This window comes from Branchiostoma lanceolatum, chromosome 19, assembly GCF_035083965.1.
Source record: "Branchiostoma lanceolatum isolate klBraLanc5 chromosome 19, klBraLanc5.hap2, whole genome shotgun sequence".
Lineage (NCBI taxonomy): Eukaryota > Metazoa > Chordata > Leptocardii > Amphioxiformes > Branchiostomatidae > Branchiostoma > Branchiostoma lanceolatum.
The window spans coordinates 15815234-15841758 of NC_089740.1; the positions used below are offsets into that span (position 1 = coordinate 15815234).

The window sequence follows — 26525 nt, forward strand, 5'->3', positions numbered from 1 at the left end:
CACAGTAACATTGAACCAACTTTATTTCATGTTTTCTTAATCATTGCAGGTCTTACGGCGGCCAATTCGTGTTGTAATACAAACCGACAAATACAGGCCACGTGATATACATTACCACCCACCACCTTATGGCCGGCAAGTCGGCAAGCTTACTTTTAGGCGGCCCACAAAAATGCACTGATTGCGACTTGTTGCAAGAGTACAACTTAACCAAAGGCTACCAACTACATCTGCAGAAATGAGGCGAAAAACGTTAAAAAGCCGCATGTTATTATGTTACACCAGACTTTGTTTACAGAGTTTTGCCGACACCATTTTGAGTTGCGCTGCTTACAACAGGTTTAACACAAAGATGTGACAATACGGCCGAACTATCGGTGTTGTTTCTACAACTTCGCAATCGTACAACAGGCACAGAATGTACATAATTCCTGGAGCAGGTTCGTGCATCAAGAACACATCTTCAGACAAAATGTGGACACTGTCTTAGAACTTGCTATAATCTCAAGATGTATCTTTCAAGATTGTCTTATAACTAAGCATCACGTGGAGACAGAACGATAAAGACTGTCTTACAATTTGACACCACTTGGAGCTTGGTATTACCTTACGCACCAGCATATACAGGATTCAAACATGTTTCTGACTCTAGCAAAGAAAACATCAGCAATCGGTTTCCACAACTTTTTGGTCCATGTCTCAACAATACCACTACTAAAGTTGACAAACAAAAACAAGTAAAATAAGACAGGTTTACTTAAACGTAAAGGGCTGAAATTCATCTGACAAATGATTTGTGTTGACTTTTTACTTGACCACATAGTCCGCTAGAAAGGTACAGAGAAAAAAAATAATGTCACTCTCAGTACATTATATAAAGCCTTACACGCTTACATGTTATTGGAGGTGCCATCCAATTTCACATTGTTTAAAACATCTTAATTTGAGTCATGTGTTTACTGACATGATCAAAATCTCAAATTAAAGTGCGAACTTTTACTCCGACTACAGCGAGTGAAAAACAACAAACAGTCTATACAAAATGTCCCTCCTACTCTACACCCTGCAGTACTAGTACCTGCGGGCAGGCGGCGCCCTGCTGTAGGGGTCGAACCTGTTGTCCTGCGCGGGCTTGTGCCTGTCGGGCCCGCCGAACCCGCCCACGGCCGGCGCTCTGCTGAGCAGCTGCGTGGCTGGCGGCGGCTGAGCGTGGTGCTGCGGGGCCGCGCTGATGTAGCCTCCCGCCGTCCGCTGGTGCTGCGACATGGTACCGGCGCTAACGGCCAGGACGCCCCGCGTGCCGCCGCGGGAGTCCACCTGCTGCTGCCCCATGGAGCCCGGCCAGCGCTCCCCCAGACGGTTCACCGTCGGGTTCTCCAGCCCGCCCATCGGCCAGCCGTGTCCGTCTGTTCCCGGCTGCCGCTGGGGCTCCGCCTTCCGCAGCCGGTCTCCGCTGCTCCAGTCGCGGGAGTCGCCCCCGCGGGACGGCGCGCTGCCCAGCAGCCCCGGCCGGTTGTCGCCCACGGTGGAGATCTGCCGGTCGCTGTAGGAGGACGCCGATGCCCGCGGCGCCACGGCTCGGCTCCTGTCGTCGGGCGGGGCCGGACCCCAGTCGTCCCGCGGCGGCCCCTGCTCTCGGGGGCGGCGATCATCTAGGGGAAAACGGGAGTCGTGACTTTGCATTCCTACTGGAGCTGGCTCCCGACCCCCATACGACATACTGCTAGTGGGATTACTCATACCTTTAGAGATGGGATCCATACCTCCTCGCATGGCCGCACTGCCCGCCACCCGGGCTCGGCCGTCGCGCCGCTCGCTCGGTAGGCTCCGCTCCGACTTCCACTCCTCCCGGGACGGCCGGGGGCTGCTGCGCCGGTGCGGGCTGCGGGACCTGTCCGGGCGCTCCGCCGGGCGCTCTCGTGGCGGGACCCGGGTGCCGCGGGGCATCCGGTCCGGCTCGGGCGGGTGGCCCCGCTCGGTACGGGCGCCTCGCTCCCGCGGGCCCGGGGGTGTGCGGCGGCTGGGAACGGTCGGCGTTCTGCGTGTGTCACGATCGCGGATGTCCCGCCGGGGCTCGTCCCGTCGTGCTTGGTCTTCGCGCCGAGGGGGGATGTCGTCTCGCCGCGGTGGGACGTCCCGGGAGTTCTCGTTGTAGCGTGACGGCGGCTGGTCGTCTCGGCGCTGCGTGTTGTCGCGGCGGTCGTACCGCTCGACCCTGCGTTCGTACGGGTCGGGAGGCGGCGCCGCCGAGCGGTGGTCCACGTCACGCGTGTAGCCGGCCCCGCGCTCGCGGTTATCGTAGTCGTTGAAGCGGTTTGTTTCCGGAGCGTTACGGTGGAAGTCGCCCTCGTACTGTCTCTTGGGCTCGCTCCAGTAGGAGTCCCTCTCGCGGGGAGCCTCCAGCGCCCGCTTCAGCTGCCTCCGCTCCTCCTCGAGCTGCAGCTGCAGCCGCCGCGTCTCCTCCCGCTCACGGGCGATCCGCTCCTGCTCGCGGGCGCGCTCCCGCTCGATCCGCATCCGCTCCCTCTCTAGCCGCTCGCGCTCCTGCTTCTCCCGCTCCAGGCGCTCTCTCTCCCGCTGGAGTCGCTCCCGCTCGCGCTGCAGCTTCTCCCGTTCCTCCCGCTCCCGCTGGATGATCTCCCGCTGCCGCTCTCTCTCCCGCCTCTCCCTCTCGGCGCGCCGGCGCTCCATCTCCCGGAGCTCTCTCTCCCGTTGCCGCTGCCTCTCTCTCTCCCGCTGCTCCTTGATCTTGTCGAAGGACAGGATCTCCCCCTGCTTCTCCTTGCTGCCCTTGCGCGGCTGCTGACCGTCCTTCTCCTTAGACTTGGAGTCCCGCTTGGAGTCCTTCACGGTGACCACGGGTTCTCCCTTCTTCTTGTCCATCACGACGGTGCGAGTTCCTTCCTTCCCGTCTTTGTCCGTGCCTTCCTTCTCTCCCCCTTCTTTGTCTTTCGCTGCTGCTAGGGAAGAAAAAAACACAACAGTTAACATCTGATGACAGACATACTTAACAGAAAGAACTTCAAGTTTGGAAGGAAACTAGGGATGTGAAAGTCCTAATTCATTTAAATACCTAAATATGAATATATAAATTACATAAGAATAGCAACTGAATAGTTGTCATCTATCTATTTCATTTTATTCAACCAGTGAGAGTGAGTGAGTGAGGAACAACATGTCAACACTTGGGCAATTTTCAAAGGGCCCTGCCAGCGTACATGAATAAAACACAGCACAAAAACACTTTATTTTCAAAATAAAACAAGAGTGCATAGTAAATGAGGTATAAAGTATATCAATGGTAAAGAACATCATGATAAAACCAGAAAGCAACTGGTACAATGAAACAAATATGATGTAAACAATTGAAAATGCAGATCAATGTTGTCATATGATAAATGCAACATAAACAGGAATCATATGGTGAGACATTCCAGGTTAAAGGAACGTGCTTAAATGAAGCAACAGAAACTGCTGTGTGTGGTTGAGATAGAAGAGAGTTCCATAGAGCTGCACCAGTAGAGGACAGGGATTTATTTCTGTACTGTAGATGAGCTTTGGGCAGTTGCAGACTACCCTGTGCTTTAAGCATGTTATGAGAGTGAACCTCCCTCAGAGACAAGATATGGGGAGGGGATATGCCATTCAGTGCCTTAATACGAGCACTGCTGTGTTCCTTTTTTAATTTCTACCACTGGGGTCCATCCTAGTAATGGGTGCAGTATGGTTTCAGTAGGAGTGCAGCAACCTAGGATCAGACCTAGTTTTGTAGATTCTGAAGTTGATTTGTGTAACCCTTGCTACCTTATCCTAGGCAGTACAGTAACAAATAGAGGAACATTCGAGCCTTATACCATTGAGAAAGCCACACCAAGGCGAAACTTGTCTGGATGTGGGCTTGAATAAAGTTCTAAACAAGGACTATGCGGCTATAGCGTCTTTTCTGAAGATACGGCATGAGCGTGTACGGTTTGCTTCAGGTTGCCCACTACTAAATACAGCAACACTGACACATTGATGAAGGTTAGACAACCAGGTAATAAGATACACAAGTCATTGACAAAAGGTTGTGGATGCTGCCTGAAATGCCTGATTGTTTCCACAATCTATCACGTTGCTTGAGTAACTGTGAACCTCGGAAAACAGTGATGTGCACATTGCGGGTGGGGTTAAGTGAGAGTTTGTTTGTAGTGAACCACTTATTTTGAGCAACACGATGTCATGATCAAGTGTGTTGACAGTCTGGGACTCCCGCTTCTTCGGTAAGAAAATATCAAGGCATGACCACTAACTCCTCCCCCCCCATAAGTCTCCAAGTTTTTGTTTGCTTGTTTGAACCTTTGTTTATTCATGAGAAGCTCAAGCCAGCCTGCAGTTGTGTAGATGTTACCATTCGTCAGGATGACATGTATTGAAGTGGTGGAAGTGTTGGCAACTCAGTTGGTACTGTAATTCACTTTAAGTTCACGGTTGCAAAATTTCACGGTGTAAGAAAAATGGACATTTTCACTAAACTTTAACTTCACGGTGGCAGCAAGTGATTAACAGAAAGTATGTGTGGAGGAATCATAAATAGGTTTTTCACTGTGATGATAAGTTCACGGTCCAGAGGTGACAGTGAAAACAGTGAACCTAAAGTTACAGTGAAAGAAACAATAATTACAGTATGTAACATACAGGGCGACCTTATACAGTAATAAGCTGCCCTAATGGACATGTGTTGTTTGTAATTAAGCATTCAGCCCCCCTCTTTATTAGGTCTCATCACTAAGTTTATCCATGCATTTATCAAATTTAAGACAGACTCTGTGGTACTCAGATGGAGGGCGGCACATGCCACAAGATTCACTCCCAAGACATCATAACACAAAGAAAAACATGTTTTTAAAAGTTGTCTACGGTAATGAAAATTTAATCATAGAAAGTTCCTGTGAAGGTATTTTCAAAGCGACCAGTGTTCTTGTTGATCTATTTTCAATCAACCATTTGATTAATAATAATATTTGATAATATTTATCGACAGTGTTGAGTGGACCTTAAAGCTTGTTCACCCATGTAGTGCAATTTGTCCATTTTACCTGGAGCAGTTTTTTCTCCGGTGCTGCGGCGGGTCTGAGACGCCGAGCGCTTCTCCTCCTCCTTCTTCTCCTCCTTCTCATCTTTCTTCTCTTCCGGCTTCTTCTCCGCCTCCTTCTTATCCTTGTCCTCCTTCTTTGGCGCTGGTTTCCGGGCGTCGGCAGACGGTTTCCGGGCGGAGCTGGAGCGGAGGTCTCTTTTTTCCGGCTCCTTTTTCTCCGGAGGCTTCTTGGAGGAGCTGGAGGGGTCGTTCTTCGCCTGGGAGTTTCCAGAGAAGGAACTTTGGTTTATGATCAGGTTGGTTTAAGAAATCTACCTATCAAATTGTATCACTCAGGCCTGTGCTAGTTTGTACCAGTCTGTGCTAGTTCCTGACAGGATGTGCTAGTCTATGCTACTCTATACCAACATGTTCTACTCTCTGCTAGGCTGTACCAGCTTGTGCTAGCCTGTGCTACTTTTTCTACTCTGTGCTACTTTGTGCCAGCTTGCGCTAGTCTGTGCCAGTCTATAGTGGTCCCAGTTTATACTGTATGACTGTATAGCAGTGCCTAGCAGTCTGCACTGCCCCAGCACTCCTACTCACCCTCTCGACTGAGATCATGCGCCCGTGCAGCTCTGTGCGGTGCAGGTGTGTGATGCAGCGGGCAGCTTCTTCACTGGACGACATGGTCACAAACCCGTAACATCGGGCACCTGGGCTTCGCGCGTTGGTCACCACCTTCGCTCCCACCACCTGCACACAGAGAGGACAACACGGGTGAACATTTCTCTCAGCAAAGGACCCATAGGGTACATTGAGCATTACCAGACAGTGAACATTTCCTCTCAGCAAAGGACCCATAGGGTACATTGAGGATTACCAGACAGTGAACATTTCCGCTCAGCAAAGGGCACATAGGTACATTGAGGATTACCAGTGAACATTTCCTCTCAGCAAAGGCCCCGTAGGTTACACAAGCATTACTCCTCTCAACAAAGGCCCCATCGGATATACGTTACTGATGAACATTTTCCCCCAGCAAACACACTACTGCATACACATTACTGATAGTTTTCTCTCAACAAGGACCCCATAGGATACACAGGGCATTACTCTAGGTGAAACATTTTCCTCTCCACAAAGGCCCCATTGGATAAACAAACTGACGAACAGTTTCATTCAACAGGGACCATGTAGGATCACAACTGAAATGACCTAGGCCCCTGACAAGTTGTCTGGAGTAGAAAACAAGACCCCCTAGCCCTCTCACCTTGCCGTACTTGCTGAAGGCTGCCTTGAGGTCGGTGGCGCGAGTTGTGGAGGACAGCCCGCTCACCCAGAGGTTCTTACTGCTGGAGCTGGAACTGCCGTGCCGCGCTGGAACAACAGATATCACATTTATATACCCAATGATAACAGGCCATTATCACACAATACAACACCCTCACAACACAACAGTCTGTTATCAAACGTCCCACCCAGAGGTTCTTACTGCTGGGGCTGCCGTACTGCGCTGGATCAATCAATATTTTCATATTTTATACCCCATAACAACAGGTCATTATCACGCAATACAACACCCTCATAAAACAACAGGGCATCATCACGCTATACAACACCCTCATAAAACAACAGGGCATAATCACGCCATACAACACCCTCACAACACAACAGGGCATAATCACGCAATACAACACCCTCGCAACACAACAGGGCATCATCATTGTCACATCCCACCCTGAGGTTATCTTACTGCTGGAGCTACAACTGCCATACCACCCTGGAGTAACTGGGTATTATCTCAAGCACACTCATGATCAAACTTCAACGGGTCATCATTCATCAATAGGGCATTATCGTACAAATCCTCAAACACAAGGCGTCATAATGTTACGCTGGTCGTATCATCCCATAATTTCTCTCACACAGCGTATCATCGCATGAATTTTCACCTATTACCAGTGAGTAAGGTTTACTCTAATACGGGGTCTATGGGGTCGTGTGGCGCAACGGCAGAGCGTTCGACTCAGAACCAAGAGGTCCTGAGTTCGAATCTTATCATGTCACCGATCTTGTGCCCTTGGGAAGGGCACTTTACACGACTTTCCTCATTCCACCCAGGTAAAAAAGGGTACCTGACTTCGGTTGGGGAAAGTCGTATTGAGGTCACCTGGTGGCGCCGAATGGCAGCCGCCCAGACCCTTGCGAAATTTGTTTTGCCAGCATTTAACAGTGTTATAAAAGTAGATTATGGCTCCATTTAACTTTCTGCCTGCTGCCAAACTTTCTAACCTCTAGAGAACCAGGTGCCAAATGGCTAACTCTGTAATACCCTGCATCAATTCAGCGCTAGAAAGGCTGCCATTGCGGGTAATTTCTGACCAATAAAAAAAAACATTATTAATATCACATGTTCCACCCTTACCTTTATCATCCTTGGTCGGCGGAGCTTTGGCGTCCTTTGTGTCTTTCCCGCTGGCGCTGTTTGGGGGAGGAAGGGAAGACAACAGGATGTGAGCACGAGACACGGGCACAGACGCAGCGAGCGAACCGCTGAACAGGCCGAGGCGGACACAACAAAAGGACTGGAAGGTGTAGGTATCATGTCGGCAAGATTTAGTCTGGGTTGTCGGCTCAGATTTGCTGGTACTGGGTTTGATTATTTAAGTCTCAACTCAACATATTCTAAGGTGTTTCTTCTACTGTAATTACTGGAGCAAAGAGAGCAGAGAAAGAGAGGGAAGAACGGACTTGTTTGTCTTGTCTTCAAATGAGCAAGTCTTGAGACTATACGGTGTTGCCTAAGAAACAGCTGTTACGTCTAAGATTTTCTAGCTCCTTGGCTTATCGGGGCGGTGTTTAAGTGGCTGGTTCTAGAGTTAGATGGAGAAGAATGGCACAAGTTGGCGATGATGATACTAAGACTGCCACCACATCGGACCATTGCATGCTACCATGGCAACCGGGCACCACACGTCTTCGACCGTCGCCAAGGGCACCCCTGGCAGGCCAGGTCACTATACAGGGTCTGGGGTCAGAGTTGAGTTTGTACTGTCGGATCTCAGCTTGTCTGGCCGTTACAATAGCTTAACTTACGGTCTGAGTATGGGAGCTAGAATGGGTACATGGGAACAAGGTGGAATTTCACCATCAATGTAAGCAAGCATTACCACAAGCAGACCAACCTCCGAGTCCTCACGCTAACACTCGCTCCTTTCTTGGCCGGGCTTTCTTTGTTCTTCTCTCCGGCCGCCTCCGCCGGCTTCTTCCCCTCTTCGCTCCCTTTTGCCTCCGCAGCCTCCGTCTTGGTGCCCTCTCCTTCCGGGGCGACGGCAGCCTCCTTAGACGGCTCCTCAGCCTTCTCTTGCTCCTTTGCCGGCTCCTTGACCTCGGGAGCACCTTCGGCGGAGGTCGTCGCGTCCTTGGGTGTGTCCAGAAGGTCGGCGTCAAGGTCAGCGATCATCTGGTCGTCGGCATGGACAACTAGCGAGATGTTCTCCTCCTCATCCTTGGTTGCCACGGCAACGTGCATCTCCAGCAGGTCCTTGGAGGTCAGGGGGAACGGAACAGGGGCGTCTCCTGGGGCGACGACCTTTGCCCCCGCCGGCTTGGCTGGCTGGGCAGGCTCCTCCTTGGGTGCGATCTTGTTGTTGCTACCTTCTTTGTCTAAAACAAGTGAATGGATATTAAATGGTGTGAGACCCACATGCAAGTCTGAGGGAGCTGTGACCAAAACGTCTTAGTCCTGCTCACAAACTTCTTTAAGAAAATACTCAATTCCTTAAACCAGACTAGCAACAGCTTACCATGATCACTTACCTCGCTGGTACTACTGTAGTTACACATGAGGTACTGTGGCATGAGCTGGTATTACTGTAGTTACATGAGGTACTGTGGGAGGTATAACACTGCAGATACTGTGATGGGAACTGAGCAATACTGTGTGAACTTTAACCTTTAACCTGTAACCTTGTCAGGGCCCCATATGCTGCAGAAAGCTTGCTCCTCACATTCAGACATGACCGCCCCCCTCCCCCTCCTCTTCCCAGCTCTTCTGTAGGCTGGTGTTCCAGCGTTACCATGGCGACCCTTGTAACCATGGTGACCCTTGAGAGCTGCCAGGATGGTCAAAGGGACAGATGATGATGATCTTGGCTTCAGAAGAAATGTCTCTTTGAGTCCGGCCTCCCCCCGTTGCAATGGTTTGTTCCAGTGTCTGTCATGTTGCCTTGGCGACAGCATGTCGCAAAGTTCCCAGCAAGATGAGATAAAGTTTTTCTTCTAGACAAAAAAGTTGCTCTTTGCCAGATGTCCTGTCTGACTTCAACTCTTCCTCTTCTTACAAGTCCTCCTTGTGATCTTCTCAGCCCCCCATCAAAGAAAGTTCCCATTGAGAAGTCTTCTCCTTGTTCTTCTGCCGTTCCTCTGAGACAAGTTGCCGCCTCATGTCCGACTTGTTGCTTGTTCTACATGAAAAATGTCCCCAGCCTTCAGCTCGGAGTCCTGAAAAGTCCCCAGCAGAGTCCATGTCACGTCACATCGACCACTGTCTGTCCTGTCCAACACTCTTCTGCCCCTGCACAACCATGTCTTAAGATGGTGACGATGTGCTTGTTGCCATGACGACAGTTCCTCTTGTGGTTGTCAACATGCCATACATGGTCATCTCCAGCGAAGATGGCGACAAGAGGAATGGAGATCACCAAGAACTCTGGCAGTGGCAGTTGTCATGGCAACGACCTTGCATCGCTATGGCGACGTCACAATAGAGACGAAGCTTGAGAGGAGAAATGTTGAGGAACAAGCTTTCTTGCAGCCCCCCTGACAGGAGTATTGTATTACTATCTTCTTGTTATTTACCCTGGTCATAGTAACTTTGCACAAGGATGTTTAGATGGACCAATCCTGCGGTGTGCTATGGTAGAGACACTGGGGTTATCGAAGGACACTGAGGTTACCTAGGGACACTTGGGTTACCTAGGGACACTGGGGTTATCTTAGGATACTGGGGTTATCTTAGGACACAGGGGTCATGTAAGGACACTGGGGTTACCTTTCTCCTCTGCAGGGGCTTCTGCCTCGCCCTCTCCGACCTCCTGAAACAAATCACATGACTTCAGTTAAACCTCAGCACAAACCAGACGGTTGGCTGAAGACATTACCACTGGTCTGCTGCAGGGAGATTTGGGATAACTCAACAACACTAACGGCTCCACACCATAGGAGTTGCCAAAATGCCAGCAATTTAAACGTAAACGTATGGGCAACAACAAAGTAAAAAATTGCACAGAAAAGGGTCAAAAGCAATATTTTGAATAATACTACTATAAAAAAAAGGATCAAGACAAAGAATATGGCAGAAATGCAAACAGCAAGTAAATAAACAGTAACATGAAAAACAAGACAAACTTTTGTATTTCCCAAGTAAAAAGACTAAATCAAAAAAGAAGCCAACAACACATCAAAGGTAAAGACAAATATTAAAGGCAGCAAAGCAACAAGAATCACATTTACTTATAGTTACATTGCAATGTACTCACATAAGAAATAAAACAGTCATTCTGCCACTAACACATGAGCACTGATATCTTGTTTACAACACTCCTCTCTAGGCTTCTTCACAGAAGAACATCACAATGGTTCAAAGGTCAGCACAATAGGAAAGCATGATGGGAAGAATGGCGTGACAACTCACGTCCTCGGTTAGAAGTTCCTCCTCCTGTTCGGCCGACAGAGCGACGTCGTCCGCCGTTTCCCCCGTCTCGTTTAGAACCTGCACGCAAACACACGAGAACCCTGAAACACCTTTCTAAACTTTTCACCAGTCATCAGTTTCATACAGTGTAAAAACTCTTTGATACCTTCCCCAAGAAGGTTATGTTTTGTGTGTGTGTGTCTGTCTGTCTGTGTGAACACTTTAACTCGAGAATGTGTGTGGCTCCCTGTGTCTGTCTGTGTGTGTGTGTCTGTCTGTGTGAACACTATAACTCGAGAATGTGTGTGGCTCCCTGTGTCTGTCTGTCTGTGTGTGTCTGTCTGTCTGTGTGAACACTATAACTCGAGAATGCCTGAGTGGATTGTCTTTATATTTGGTATCTGGGTAGGTCTTGACGAAATTATCACACTTTGGGCCCCCTTGGGGCTTTTGTAGGTATTGCAGTGTTAATTCAGGTATTCGTGTTCTGGACAGGTCATGGTCACAACTTTTGGTTGATAGATAGCCCTTGTGCTTGGGAAGAGGTGACATAGGTTTTGACCACCTAGCATTCAATCTTGGAACTGCAGGGGCATTTTTTTTCTTGTTTCACTTATTGGTTTGACAATAAAGTACAAACAGGCAGGGCTACCTATCTAACTGGTGGTATCTGTAACAACTTACGTACCTTTCTTCAAATAAAGAAGATGCAGGATGAAAAATGATGTGAATAAAAGTGGTTCTAGGAACAGCTGAATTAATCGTAAACCAGTTAAGAAGTTTTACACTTTTCATTTAAAATCTGTTCCTTTATTTCTACTATAGCTAAAAAGTAAGAAGTTTTAGTGATGGCTACTGTACTCTACCTTGTATCTATGAATGCTGATTATACAATGTATTTGTTATAACCTGTTTTTTATCACAATGACATTAAAAAAACAGCATTAGCAGTGTCAAGACGATATAACATGAAAACAACATGTAATTGGCCACACACAAAATTATCTGCAATGTCCAAAAAAAACAGACAATGATCATTTACAAAACTCTAATAAGTCAAGTTTATACTGTATGTTACCAAAATGACTGTCTTTGAAAACGCTCCAGAGCAAAGTTCCTTAGTTTTCAGTCTCAAAGAGAAACAGTAAAGGAAACAGGTGCTGAAAATGGAAAGAAATGGAAACAAAAAGTCAAGCAGCAGGCAAACAATGAATCCTGTGCAACTTTGTAACCAGAAGTATAGTAAGGAACTCTGTCTGAAATACTGATGCATCTGTACTGAACATAAAACTGCATCAGACATGATTGTTTAGTGTTCTAACAACTAGAGCTGTGTACCTAAACAAATTTTAGGTACAGGTACAGGTACACGGGTTAAGGTACAGGTCCGGACCTGAAGCTGTACCTAAACTACTTGTTCGGAAAATGCTAGATTTTCAAAAAGGACACGGTACGGTACACAGCTCTACTAACAACGATTGTCTTTGAATTCAACTTCAACCCTTTACCTTTCTCTGATCCTTCTGGGTTTGATTGCAGGGGGAGACGGGGAGGAACAAAGGACAACACCGCTCCCTGAACAGGGAGGCCATGGTTCGATTCCACGATCTGGAAGACCTGGGTTTGATCCCCACAAGACTTTACCACCTGTACCAGTCCATCTCACCTGTGCAGGTAAGGCCAGGTGTGTCTCCGCCTCGGCACTTCCATAAGCACCTTAATGTTGTACCTTACCCCGTATCTACACCTACAGAAACGTTTCTATCTGCTAAGGCTAACTATCTCCTACACTCGGACTGGAGCGGCTCTTATCTCTTACAAGGACACTATAGTATGTGCAGAAGCGGCCCCTGCAGGCCATGGGCAGTACTGCAGAGCTGGCTTTACCTTGTCCACCAGGCTCGCCGCGTCCATCTCAGTTTCCGTCTCCTGCTGGCTGCCCTGTGAAGCGGCGCCCTCTAGCGGCTGTGCCTCCACTGCAGCTGGCGGCTCTGATGGTTCTGTGGCGGATTCAGTCATCACTTCTGTCGCTTCCGAGCTCGGCACCTCCGCACTCTCCTCGGCAACCTCCTCCTTTCCTTCCTCCCCGTCTGTTGCCGTGGCGATGGTCTCTGGGGCGTCAGCGGTTTCCATGGCGACAGTCTCTGCGGGCACCTCCTCCTCCTGGGGCGTCTGGTCCTCCCCATTCAGGGCGGAGGCTTCCTCCGGCTCGGAGCCATCGTCCTCCCCGAGGTCGTCGATCGTGTCCATCTCCTGCTTTATTGCACAACATCGGTCACTACGGAAACCACCCGTCACCATAGTAACCACCTAAATCACCCCACTACCACAATCGAACCATTCTCTGATTCTAGAGTTGATAAGGTTTATCGAATTGGATTGCACTAATGTCTTAATACTGACTGCTGTTCAAGATCTATTCCAAATTAGTATTTTCTATATATATATATATATTGGGGTTTAACTACCAGCATGTACCTACCATACAAGCTGACTTGGCAGCAAGAGAGGGACGAGCTTATTGAGCAGAAATCAGCGTGAACTGAGGCGCAGCGAAGGTACAGAAATATCCTGAGAACACTCCAAGGTCTAGTTCAAGGTCTAACCCAGGTGCCTTAAGACGGGCTGTTAGTGGACTGGGTTTGGGCAACTCTGGATTTTACACAGTCAAATCTATCTGTCCACTTAACAACCCAACTTACAGTACAAAACTTGGAGGGACCTATTTTCTTTTATCTCTCTCTATGGAAAAAAACCTTACCCGATAAAATGTTAAAGAACCGCCCCCTGATTTCAGTACAAAATCGGTTTTGCAACTGGAGTGTGTTAAAAGAAGAAAGGTCTCACGCAATAGAATCACAACAAACTAACCCTGATTTGCATTGACATGAAGTCTTACCCCTCGTCTGAGAGTCCAGTGACTTAAAAACCATAAGATCAGGGCAATAACAATGGAGCATCGGCAATATGCAGGGAACTGTACTATATACTGGCACTACATCTGGCTATTTTCATGCATGGGATTCAAGATTTGCAAATAACACCCCTTTTCCACGATAGACTGCAAATTCTGAGCGACCAAACATTTGACAGTTCGCTCAATGCACAATCTTTTAAAACATTTTTCGTGTGTTTTGTCATTCTATCTATTTATGTTGTGAGTCATATTCCAATCATAAAATCAAACGTCAAACCTATCAAATTTTGGTCGCCAATGCTTGCTGTCTAGTAGAAAGGGGGCTAGGGACTTAGACCTTAAGACCATAGTGCTGTCCTAAAGGTCAAAGTGCTGTCCTAAAGGTCATAGCACTGTTCTTAAGGTCATAGCGCTGTCCTTAAGGCCATAGCGCTGTCCTAAAGGTCATAGCACTATCTGAGGGTCCTGAAGGTCGTACCTGGTCTATGGAGTCGTCCTCATCAAGGACGTCAAGGTCGTCCATGGGTTCGTCCTTGAGCGACAGGCTGTCGGGGACGTCAGCTGACTCCGTCTCCATCCCGTCCTCCGCCGGTCCATCTGCGTTCGCCTCCTCCTGCTCTTCTTTCTTAGTGCGACCTGGGGGGGGGGGGATAGGGGGCAGAGGTCAAATCCATAAATTCACCATCTACTTCATGTGGCCATGAGACCTCAACTATATGATGTACTGTAATTCACTTTATCTTCACAGTAGCACAGTGTAAGGAAAGTGGACATTTACGCTGAACGTTAACTTTAAGGTGGCGGCAAGTGATTTAAAGAACGGATGTGTGAAGGAATCATAAATAATCACAACAGGTTTTTCACAGTGATGATAAGTTCACAGTACAGAGGTGACCGTGGAAACAGTAAAAAAGAAGTTACAGTGAAAGAAACAGTATTTGGTTCTTGGATTAAAAAGGAAAGTCTCATACTGTCAACACCATCACATTCATTTATCAATACAGCAAATAACAACGCCGATAATAAAATCACCAAAAAATTTTCAACATTAACAGTAACCGACTGTAGCCAGAAGTCTGCAAAGCCGGCATCTTACATCTACATGCTGTTCAACTATGCCGAAAACTCACACAACAGGCAGGCAGGACATTCATACATGCAGCTGTCAGCCCCTGGAATGTGCTCCCGGATAGTGTTGTCCGAGACATTAGTTAATGTGGCCTTCAATCCTGTAAGACTTGGGCCCATCGCTATTTCTTACAAAAGAACACTTGTGTAACACTGATTAATCACTGAACCGGATCGCTATACATGTATTGAGTTTCTATGTTAGCATTCGTGCTAGTGACTATTGTTCACAACAACATGCTATAGGGAAACAAAATCCAGATCATCACTTACGGACGGGGGTTCTTCTGGCTCCTGCTGCCTTCTTAGCTGCCGCCGGTTTCTCTCCGGCCTCGACCTCGATCTCGTTGGGATCACCTCCCTCATCCTGGATGGCCTGGGGGAGAGAGAAGGGTTGTTATAAACCATCATCATGCATGTAAGTACTGTTTTCTCATCTCCTGAATAAAGATACCAGTACCTAACCCTAACCTGGATAGCCTGGGGAGAGAAGGGAGAAGATTCATTTCCATCAGACTGTTTCTGCTTACTTTCCTCACTTCTTTTTCTTTCCTCAATCTCATTTGAGAGGAACCATGATGCTTTTTTTCAAGTCGCTAGCAGTTAGCTTAAGTTCTTCCCGTGCCAGATGGTGCATAGGTTAACGGACATCTTCGATTTGGTAGCCCTTGGGCCACACAGCTTTGTGCAATCACTACAGTATGGGGCTAGTCCACTGACAGTGTCTATGTCAGGGCTGTCTCCAGGACCTGTCCTTCAGAACTTTGCTTGTTGGGATGGAAAAATATTCAACCATGTCCATCCAAAAAATATCAATTTCATGACCTAAAACTGATGAAAACTAGAATGACAGATTCAACATTGAAAATCAAAAACATGGGCTACCAAACAATGAGTGGGACGGAAAAATTTCAAAGCTGGAGACAGCCGTTCTTTTAACTCCAATACACACAGGCCAGTGCAGCATGGGGCTAGTCCAGTGAGTGTTCAACTACACCACATCTCTTTACCAAATGCTGAGTGCTAAGCAGAGAAAGCAGGCCGTACATTACCATTTTAGAAGTGTTCGGCATGACTCGGCTGGGGATCGAACTCACTACCTCCCGTACGCACGGCACCGATAGCAGTGAAATGCGTCTTTGCTACAGCTCGAGTTTTTAACCGAGCTCACTTGATTATAACAAAACCATCTGCCAACAGCTGCTGATCTGGGTTTTTGTATGGCATACAAGGAAATGTAAAGACAGCAGATTACGGAACAAAGGAGACCGGATGAAGGACGTGAGGTTTTATCTCAAGCTGTTACGTTTGATTCAATCGTGCTACTGTAAGGCCACACTAATCTAATTTCTTGGTTAACAGATTTTTTTTAAAATTCTAGCAAGGGACATAATGAAAACAGAAGGCTGGGGTGAAAACTTGACCCTGTTCACTCCCTGAAACTGTGCGCACCAAAGTACAAACTTTCCTCTGGGATTCTGTTTTCATGTTGATTTTCCAATCTAGCATTTTTTTTAAATTCCATTAACCAAGAAATTGAATTGGTGTGGCTTAAGTTTCAGAACACCTGGTGTTTGTGATGAGATAGGAACATGATGTTTAATGGACAGGAAACATCAGGTAGCCCTGGGCTGGATTGAGACTGATAATTCTTCTTTCTTCTTTAATGTTTCTCCATGCTGACGTAATGACTTGTAACAGGTGTAAGATAACAAACACAACTTATCATCAATATATAACTATATATATATATATATCAGACTGATAATTCTTCTTTTTCTTTTAATGTTCATCTATGCTGACGTAATGACTTGTGACAGGTGTAAGATAACAAACACAACTTATCATCAATATATAACTATATACCATATATCAGACTGATAATTCTTCTTTTTCTTTTAATGTTCATCTATGCTGACGTAATGACTTGTAACAGGTGCGAGATAACAAACACAAATTATCATCAATATGCACGGTCGGCGACACTGCGGCAAATTTCTTATCGAGTCACAAAGTGTAAGACATCCGTAGAAAACTAGTAAACTTCCCAAAACAGAAAACTGGGTCATAAACAGATATACAAAGGGCGCCTAGATATAGAAACATGTACATGTCTACTGCAAAGGCAAAGTAGAATGGTGCCTGTATTTGATAATTATGAAGAGGTATTAAAATCAGACATGCAAAATTCATAAATATGAAATGCAGAATAACAAATTCTTATAATAATGGCGAAATTATGTATTTGATTTGATTGTAGGCTCAAATAAAGCTTTCATTAGCATGTCACATCCTATGTGATAGGACAACAAAATATGCGATCTTCTGTTCTGGAAGGAGGAATTGTACACACACACACTGAACCCTTTTATATTATATCTGAATTTTGCGCAAACAGACAAATCACTGCCATGTGCGGAGCGATCTGGTCACGTGGTCGCGATTGGCGCCACGAATGGCATGTTTATTTCCCAAATAATTAGGTCGGAAAAGTCGCTGCAAAATCGGCACTACCGCAAGCCTGAAACTCACACATGCACAGGTATCTAAACAATCTATGCAAACTCCAAACTCTAGTAAACATCGAGTGGGTGTGTGCTCAGAATACGGACGATTATCGCGATTTTTTATAAGCCCAACCCACGCTGCGCACAGAAACAAAGGGGCCGCCATGTTGGTCATCTCTCCCCAGAAAAACGCGCTTTTCAGCTGAATAAAGGGCAACATACAGACGGGATACAGTCACGATCTTACCTTTTTTAATCTCTCTATTAGTACAGGTTTTGTTCCGCCCTTTTCGAGGCCTCTTTTCTCCAGTTCTTCCCTCAGATCGACGACTCGAAGGTCGCTGAGTTTCTTCTTCTCAATCGCCATTTTATCGTCTGAGGGAAGAGAAGTGTCCCGGATGTTGATTCCCAGGGGTCTGTGCGAAGTCAGAATCTACCATTTATTCAGTGGGGGGATTTTTAATAAATCTGAAATATCAAAAATATCATTATCTTGACGTTCTGAATGTAATAACTTTTGATAGAAAAGATCAAAAATATATGATTGTCAGAAAACTCTTTATCACTACATTGATGATGTTTATTTTTCAAAAATTCTATTAAAAAAACACGTCCCCTACTATAGTATGGACTCGCCCTGCTAAAAGGTCACAAAGACCAGAGACGAAAGAAGAAGAGGAAAGCGTGTGGAGGAAATCTTGGAGAAATCTTGGCGTGCCAGAAGGTCTTTGGGCATCCGTGGTTGTTTCTGGAACAGTGCAGCTCTGATTTAGCTATGGTAGAGTTGATTTTGCGCGTGTGTGTGGCGATGTCTGGTTACAGTACTGTACTGTAGTGTGTGTGGAACGTGTTTGTGAGATGCATGCCTGATCAGTCCGATCTCCAAGCAGATGTATGTCGTTTGTATGCCCATCTAGTAGCCCGTCTGTGCAGTAGACCAAGGAGGTTATATAGACGTATCAGAAAGATTTATATGATACCATGAAGGTCAAATCTCTATTTAACCTCCTTGAACAAAAATGCCCAAAATCTTGACACTTTTGTGGTGCTTTTATTTCGCAGTCTTCGCTATGAGATTTGTTCAAGGAGGTTAAATCTACAGAATTGTAGACACTGTAGTACTGTACAATGTCTACAGTATTGTACATTCTGTAGTACAGTAGTATTGTCATTAGTCATACAAGGGAGTCATACAAGGGAGACATCATAAATTCGCTATGAGGTCTCCAGTGCGAATTTATGATGCTGTGAATGTCTCCCTTGTATGACTACTGACAATACTACTGTACTACAGAATTGTTTCAACAGCAAATTTAAAACACTGCAAAAACCTTCCTTTTCCACCATCTGGGAAATAAGACCACCTCAAAAGACGACAAATTTACAGCATGGCAGTAGAACTTCTGCTTCAGGATTACGATTGATTACAGGCAATGTGAGCTCATATGTATATATATATATATAGTATTTGAATGGGGGACGATCGTGTGGGACACACACACTGTTTTACCTTCTGCTTTTCTTTACTTTTACCAGTGCGGTTTGCATCCTTTTTCTGGATTTCTTTTTTTTGTTTCTACGAACAACAATATACATGTTCTTTCATCTTTGTCTTGTTGCAAGAACAAACTTCCTTGGAACTGTAACAAATGACCTCGTCAAACAACTTAGACTTACTTAAAGGTCAACATGAAGAAAAGTCTCTTCTTTCAAGGAAGTTTGTCTTCTTGCTGTAACCGCTACATCATACATGTGTGATCACAGGTAGTAACCAATTGATATGAAGCAATAAATACTTAATGACATCAAACTGACCAAAGCGGAAAAATATGAGGGATTGCAACTGATGATTTTGTCTGAAGACTGTGCTGTGAATGGATGGTGTCGAGTTATAATGAGCGTTGGTTAATTGGACGCTTTATTCACTCTGTTACTAGTGTTAGCAAATTTCATACAATTACTTAGTAGTAAGACCTAGCAACAGTACATCAAAACAACATGCAATTTTTGTACAAAGTTACAGAAGTTATTACACTTCAACTTACAGCTACTTGCCAACTGATGTTGATAATGTGTTGCTTCGTTCCATGTATCTGGGTTAGTTGTCCTAACTCCAAACATTTATTCCTTTTAAACTTGTCCTTTTACTTCTCAGGATGGAAGGCTCAGTTCCTGTATCGTCACTGCAGTAGAGAAATGGTTCAAAACTAGTTGTCGGGTGTTGTCCCAAACAATACTGTAATATGTATTTTAGTTTGCAGTGGTTCAATGTTCATGGTTTTCACTGTTAGCTCTTCCCCGGGAACTGTACTCAGCCACATAAATGCTCGTCGTCTGCCCGCCTATACCACCTTGTTTCAACCACGAACTGAAAGCCATTGCAAACACTCATTTTCTACCTACCATGAAATCAAATCACCACGAACTTAGATGCATTTACCCTACCTGAACATCTCCCAAATTGATCAGCATTCCTCACAGCTAGCTTTGAACCTTCACAATGTGTCCTTGGCATGGTGGTCCCTGGATGTTGCTGTCATGTGACTGTCACATGTCAATCACATGTTAATCACATGACAGCCGCATGACAGCAGTGCCTGCCATGCTCAGTACCAAAGTAAGGCCCTTTTCTCACCCTCTGCTCTGCTTGGTTTTGCAGGGCCTGTTTGGCGGGAATTTTGTTTCCGCCCGGTGACCATCCCTGACACCAAACAAACAAATAGTCAGCACAGCAGGGGTGAAACGCGATACAGCCCGGCTGTGTGTTGGTTAAGTTCACGTGCCAAGTTCGCAGTGTGCAAACCAACGGGGTAGCATGAACTTCTCACCAATCCACACAGACAACTCCATAACAGAGATTTAGGTCCCACTCCCCAGTCATCTGCTGAAACTTCTCAGAGTTGGACCCTCCTGCATGCAGCTTCCACAGATCCAGATAGATAAACTAACAAGAGTCAACCTTAACGCAATTCCACCACTCTAAGGTAGAACTGTGACACATGTATGACAGCTTTGTGATCTAAGGACAGACTGACAAGCATCATGAGTCATCAGAGGGTTCAGAACTGGCAGGGTGGGAACAGACGGGGTCCAAACCGACCCACGCACAACACAGGCAGGGGTTCCAACCGACCCGCGCACAACCCAGGCAGGGGTCCCAACCAACCCAGGCACAACCCAGGCAGCGTCCACAGCAGGCTGGGTGTCCCGAGGGCGGGGAGCGGGCCAAACCCCGGAGCCAGGAGGTGGCAGAATGCTGGCCGTGGACCCGGGAGGGAGGATGGGTTCCTCCAAGACGCGAGGGATCGTCTTGAGGAGGGCCGACGGGGGCTGGAGTTCGAGCAGCCTGCTGGCTTCCAACAAGCCCTGATCCAAGACAGCATCTTTGTGGTTGAGAACCAGGTTTATGGGCGCGACGCGGCCGAGAGCCTGCCCGTGCTGCAGGTGGAGATCGCCGCACAGAGCGACGTTGACTATCGCCGTGACAACGGTTCCCTGCAGGTGACGGTGGAGCCCGGGCATCACGACGTCGACTACCGCCGTGTACAGGTCAAAACCTCGGAGGCAGGCAGCTACGAGCGGGAGCCAAGCCCACCTCGCCACGGCTACGACGGTTCCTATGACGACCCACGCCAGGAACGTTACCGCATGTACCCTACCGACTACCCCGACGTTGCTACCCGTGAAAGATCTGCTGAAAGAGATTTCCCGGATCCGTACGACAACCGTGGCGTACGCCGTGAAACTCCAGAACGAACCGACCCGGCGCCGTTCGATATCAGAGGCGACAGGCCAGGCGATGTTAGAGATAGAGTCAGGAGCAGATCACGAAACCATGACGACAGACAGCAGTTTTCACAGGACAGGCGTTCCAGAGAAGATGACCATGGGAGAGATGGTAACAGACGCTCCAGAGATACTGATCAGGGGCAGGACAACTACAGGTACTCCAGACAAGGGGAGAGAGGGCAGGATAGAACCAGGCGCTCTAGAGAAGACACTCGAGAGCAGGATAGTACCAGGCGCTCTCGATCCAGAGTTGGAGATGGAGGATCTGACACTAACAGTGGTCCTGGAGATGTGGAACCGGTGTCTGACTGGGAGACTCAGCTGAGGGAGCGGGCGCGGGAGTTCGGGAGGCAGCAGAAGGAGGAGGGAAGGAGACAGGGAGGGCGGAGCAGCCGGGAGAGGCCCGACCCGTGGCAGGACTCGTCTCGCGAGGGGCACGATAGTCACAGGGCCAGTCGGGAGAGACAGCAGAGGAGCCGCTCACTTGACAGGGTGCAGGCAGACGCATATGGCAGGGTACCCGAAGACGCTTATGGCAGGGATCCCGTAGATGTGTATGGCAGCGTACAGACAGACACGTATGACCGTGATCAGTACAGGAGGGAAGGGTTGGAAGATCCCAGTGGAGCTGTGTACCATCCTGAAGAGGCTGCAGGGAGTTATAGGGATGACCGACCATACTCTGCACCCAGGGCATCTGCTTACGGTAACTCCGCCTTCCCAGCTGAACCCCCACCAGACAGCCGGGATGCTCAGTACAACAGGAGCGACAGAGGGGAGGAGCAGACTCACCAACAAACCAGTCAGGACGACGTCTTCAGGAACCTGCCAAGGGACCAAAGTCCTCACTTTGCCCTGGACGAATACGGTCAGGCGCTACCATATGTAGAGTACTTGAGTCCACCTGCCGATCCAGGTTTCCATGGGGACCGTATCCATGGCGACCGCCACGCCCGTAGCAGCAGCCGAACCCCCAGCCCGGTGGTGTTGCACGAGCACCCAGAGGATCTGTACCGACTAAGCAGGGGGAAGGGTCGCTCCTCCGACAGCCTGTACTCCGCAGTCAGCTCTAAACACAGCCCGGACCTGGACAGCAGGGGGGAGTACAGGCCAGGAGAGTACAGGGGGGAGTACAGGCCGGGAGACAACAGGGGGGAGTACAGGCCGGGAGACAACAGGGGGGAGTACAGACCGGCCGATTCTCGTAGCGGTGACCCATATGACATGGACTATGGGCTCATGGACAGACCGGGGTATCAGGACGATTTCCCCGAGATGCGAGGTGAGGAAAGGGGGAGGAGTATGGAGTACCAGCCACCCGGGGAGCCTGGTGGGGGTGAGCAGGATTACTGGAACAGCCGAGAGGACAGGATGAAGGGAAGGGGTGAGCAGCATTCCTGGAACAGCCAGCAGGAGAGAAGAGAGGGGAGGGGTGAGCAACATTCCTGGAACAGCCGACAGGGGAGAGATTCCAGGGGCAGGAGTGATGCAGGGCGGAGAGACCGATATGCTGAAGAGAAGCAGGAGGTGAGGGAAAGAGACAGAGACTCAAGAAATCGGTCCAGAAGGGAAGAGGAGCGTTCAACGAGCCGTGATCGAGGCAAGAGAGGCTCACAAAGCAGAAGGGAACAATGTGCACCATCACGCGGTGGAGACAGAGCTGGCAGAGAGTATGAACAAGAGAGTGACTTGCAGAGGAGTCTGGCAGATGAGATCAACAAGATTCGGCAGGAGCCCGATCAGATGGACAGACATCGGGGAAACGACCGTCGGGGAAGCAGCCGGGGAACCTCCCGGGGTCGGGAGCGCAGCGGCCAGCACAGTCACCGTAAGAACTCCGACAAGTCTACGGGCGGAAGCCGAAGTAGAACAAGCGAGCAGCGACCACCCAAGTCGGCAGATAAAGACTCCAGGAGTGCGAAACGTAAGCGGAGTCCGAGCCCTAGACGTACGTCTGGCAGTAGACAAGAGGATTCAAGAGGAAGTCGCAGCTTAAGAGACAAGCCTCATAGTAAAGAAGGAGATGCCAGAAAACGAAGCCCGAGAGATGGTGCACGAGCTAGGGACGACGACAGGAGAAAACGTCAGAGTCCGAGAGTCGAGTCTCGGGGTAGAAAGGAAGACACCAGAGAGAAGAGAACTCGTGGTTCCAGTCTGTCCAATCAAACCGAGCCGAGGCATCAGCAGTTCGTGGAGGAAGAAAGTGGACAGCTGTGGCCACTCCAGCAGCCGCCCAGTACCGCAGCCCAACAACAGGGCCAGGTAACCGCAGCCCAACAACAGGGCCAGGTAGCCACCGAGTGGGCCCTGGAAACCCAAGAACTTCAGGCAGGCCTGCCGCCATGGCGGCCCATCAGCACACAGGGAAGTTACCAGGACTTCGGGAGGGAGGGAGGCTCGCTGTACCACAGCACTCAGCAGAGTGCAGGTGGAGCGGGGCTGCAGAGTGAGCTCCACGGAGAGGGGAGGGACATGCCTCAAGGCCAGAGAGGGAGAACCATTGTGGAAATCCAGCCAGCAGTAGAGCCTAGTAGTGCCCATGCCACAGGTGTAAGAACAGACCAGTGGCAACAGGAAAATGCAGGAGGCAAAACATCGGAATCCCAACTTTCCCAGTCTGAGCCCAGCCCTCCCTCACAGAAAGGTCCGACCCAAGCGAACCTGGTGGAAATTCCTTCCATCCAGCAAGCCCAGGAGAGGAAGAAGCAGAAGAGTAAGAGCTCGCTGGAGGTTCCGTCGGCCCCGCGACGCTTCCCCCCCAGCATGAGCTTCCCAGAGAAGCTGCTTGTCCTGGTGGAGAGCTACGGCGTGCGCTGCCGACAGGAGGTTGAAACGCGCATCCACAAGTACGAGAAGGAGGTGAAGGACGGGTTCCTGAACTCCCGGATGGAAGAGAACAACGACGACAAGAGTGTGGAGCATCTCGGGGAGCACCTGCCTCGCGGCGGGCTCTGGAAACTCAAGCTCCTGCGCAGGATCATCGTGGAGTGCCTTCCAAAGAAAACCGCAGAAGCCAAGAACAAAATCCTCTGGCTGTGCCGGCAGCTGCTGTCTCCGGAGGGGATCGAGGTGACGGAGGACGTCTTCACCGCACTGACGGCCAAGAGAGTCACCAAGTACGGCTCCCAGACCCCCCGACCGTTTGCAACCGGAGCGAACCTGCAGCCGTTAGAGCCCAAACAGGTGAAGAACGAGGAGAAGAGGGACATGGTGGTGGAGTACCTGCAGCGGCTGGGCGTGCCGGCCACACGAGAGGCCGTCAACGGGATGCTGCAGAACAACCAGATGCTGGAGAACATCGAGAAGACCTTCTGGATCCCGCATCAGGACCGCCGACTGGTGGAGCGGTACCTGCAGCAGATCAGCGTCCCCATCACCCCCGAGGCCGTCGACAAGATCATGGGAAACCCCGACATCCTGGCCGACCTGAGGAAGACGTTCGAGGCTCAGGAATCGAAGGAAGAAGAAACCCTTTCCCAGCATGGCAATGATGATCATCAGAGCAGCTCCATGGCAACAAGCTCCATGGCAACAAGCTCCATGGCAGCAAGCTCCATGGAAACAAGCTCCATGACAACCTCGTCACACAGACTGTCCGAAAGCTTGTCAATGACTCCAAAAGATACTGCCATCAGCAAGTCTGACTCCTCAGATGCAGGCTCATACAAGCACCTCCTTTCCACCGCTCAGCAGCAGCAGAACCTTTCATCGGCTCCCCTTGCAATGGCAGGCAGTACTGCAGCATCTGTGATGTACTCGCAGCCTTCTCTTCACGTTTCACAGGCATCTGCTCGGGGCCTGGCCGGAGCGGACCACCAGCAGCGAGCCCAAAACATCAACCCATACGGAGGTCCTGCACAGATGCACAGGGAGCAGCAGAGACAGCAGGACAGTTCTCTGGGGGGTTACAGTGAGCAGCAGAGAACAGAGGAGCAGCAGAGAGACCAGCAGAGACAGCTGCAGGGACAGCAGCAGAGACAGCTGGACAGTTCGCGGGGGGGTTACAGTGAGGCACAGCAGAGGGCAGAGCTACAGCAGAGCGGGATGTACGGAGGTTACAGCAGAGGCGGCAGCCTGCCCCAGCATGCAGCAGCAGAGTCGCGAGGGAGAAACCCGGGACTGCCCGCCCAGCAGCAGATGTACGCATCCACAGCACAGCCCTACACAGCCACGGGGCCACCCATGTACACATCCAGCGCACCGCCAATGCATCCCAACTCAGAACGACAACAGCACCTCACCGGGCAGCAGACAGCAGGGCCAGGTGGCACAGGATCAGCTGCCATGGCACACTACCAGACTGCAGGACCAGGCACAGCGGGACCAGCTGCCATGGGGCCAGGCACGGGACAGCTACACTACCAGTCTGCAGGGGCAGGCACCTTGGGACCAGCCGGCGTGGGACGGTTTCAATACCAGACTGCAGGGGCAGGCCCGGGAGGCCCAGGTGCGGGGCAGTCTCACTACCAGCCTGCAGCCGCGGGACCACCAGCCGGGGGAGAGAGCCTGGAGAGCACCCGCGTGTTCATCATGGACCTGTTCCGGCAGGTGAACCTGGCCTGGGTGCCGGAGTCGACCGTGCAGGAGATCCTACGGAACCCGGAGCTCGTGCGGCAGATCCAGCAGTTCCGCTCCGTGGGCATGCCGCTGGAGCTGCTCGTCAACTACCTCAAGCAGTGTCTCCAGCTCGTCAACCGTTCGTAGTGTCTCCAGCTCGTCAACCGTTCGTAATGTCTGCAGCAAACAAACAAGCAAAAAAAGCTGGTCAACCATCCAAAGCGGTTCTGCATCAAAGTTGAACTGCAATTACCGCACAAAAATTGGACTTACACAAATTTTTGACTGATCAGCTCCAGTCTTTGTCAAGGAATAAGAAATTCTCCGCTTCTGTGACGTCACGTTATCCAGATAGAACACATGACTCGGTGAGCAGTGGATCATACTTTGCCTTCTGTAGCTGCGTCAGTCAAACATGTCACTAAGGCAATTCAGATAGACCAAGGAGGTTCTCTCTTACAAGTCTTAGACCAAGGACGTTTTCTCAGAGAATTAGATAAGATTGATGCTATATTGGGTTCCTTGGTGCCGAAAACTGGTAAAAAAAAATATCAACAAACCTATTTTTATGAAACAAGTTTGCAATGTTTTCTTCTTACATGCAACTGAGAAAGTCGGCCAGGAACTTTTTGTTTTGAAATAGTCTTTTCACCCAACTGAGCAAGTCAGCCAGGGACCCAATATGTCATCTGTGAGAATCAGTTTATTGAGGAAAGAAAGCTGGAGGATGGAAGGATTTGTAAGAAATGGAAGGTAAGTAGGACATCAGCCATCGATTGGAGACATGAAGAAAGGAACTAAGCGGCACTTGGAAGAAACGTCAAGTGGATGCACGGCCAATATTCCAAGTGGAAGCAAGAACTTCATGCTAAG

General features: G+C 49.0%; 2 protein-coding genes across 8 annotated transcripts; one reads left to right on the forward strand and one right to left on the reverse strand.

Moving 5' to 3' along the window:
* Positions 1–17717, reverse strand: LOC136425676 (scaffold attachment factor B2-like). 7 transcript variants are annotated; one of them, XM_066414612.1, is made up of 13 exons: positions 17554–17717; positions 15073–15175; positions 14150–14307; positions 12642–13010; positions 10755–10832; positions 10113–10155; positions 8230–8725; positions 7485–7540; positions 6330–6436; positions 5663–5812; positions 5079–5334; positions 1764–2960; positions 1–1652 (listed from the first exon to the last, which is right to left on the reverse strand). In XM_066414612.1, exons 1-13 carry the CDS (start codon positions 17671–17673, stop codon positions 1072–1074), a joined length of 3714 nt encoding a protein of 1237 aa, XP_066270709.1. In that variant the 5' UTR covers positions 17674–17717; the 3' UTR covers positions 1–1071. The 7 variants fall into 7 exon arrangements, with proteins under 7 accessions (XP_066270709.1, XP_066270708.1, XP_066270705.1 ...); XM_066414611.1 differs by having other exon boundaries at positions 1743–2960; XM_066414608.1 differs by having other exon boundaries at positions 1–2960; positions 12642–13007.
* A 2631-nt stretch (positions 17718–20348) lies between these two features.
* On the forward strand, positions 20349–25799 carry LOC136425222 (serine/arginine repetitive matrix protein 2-like). Its single transcript, XM_066414017.1, has one exon. It carries the CDS (start codon positions 20349–20351, stop codon positions 25797–25799), a length of 5451 nt encoding a protein of 1816 aa, XP_066270114.1.
* The last annotated feature ends 726 nt before the right edge of the window (positions 25800–26525 follow it).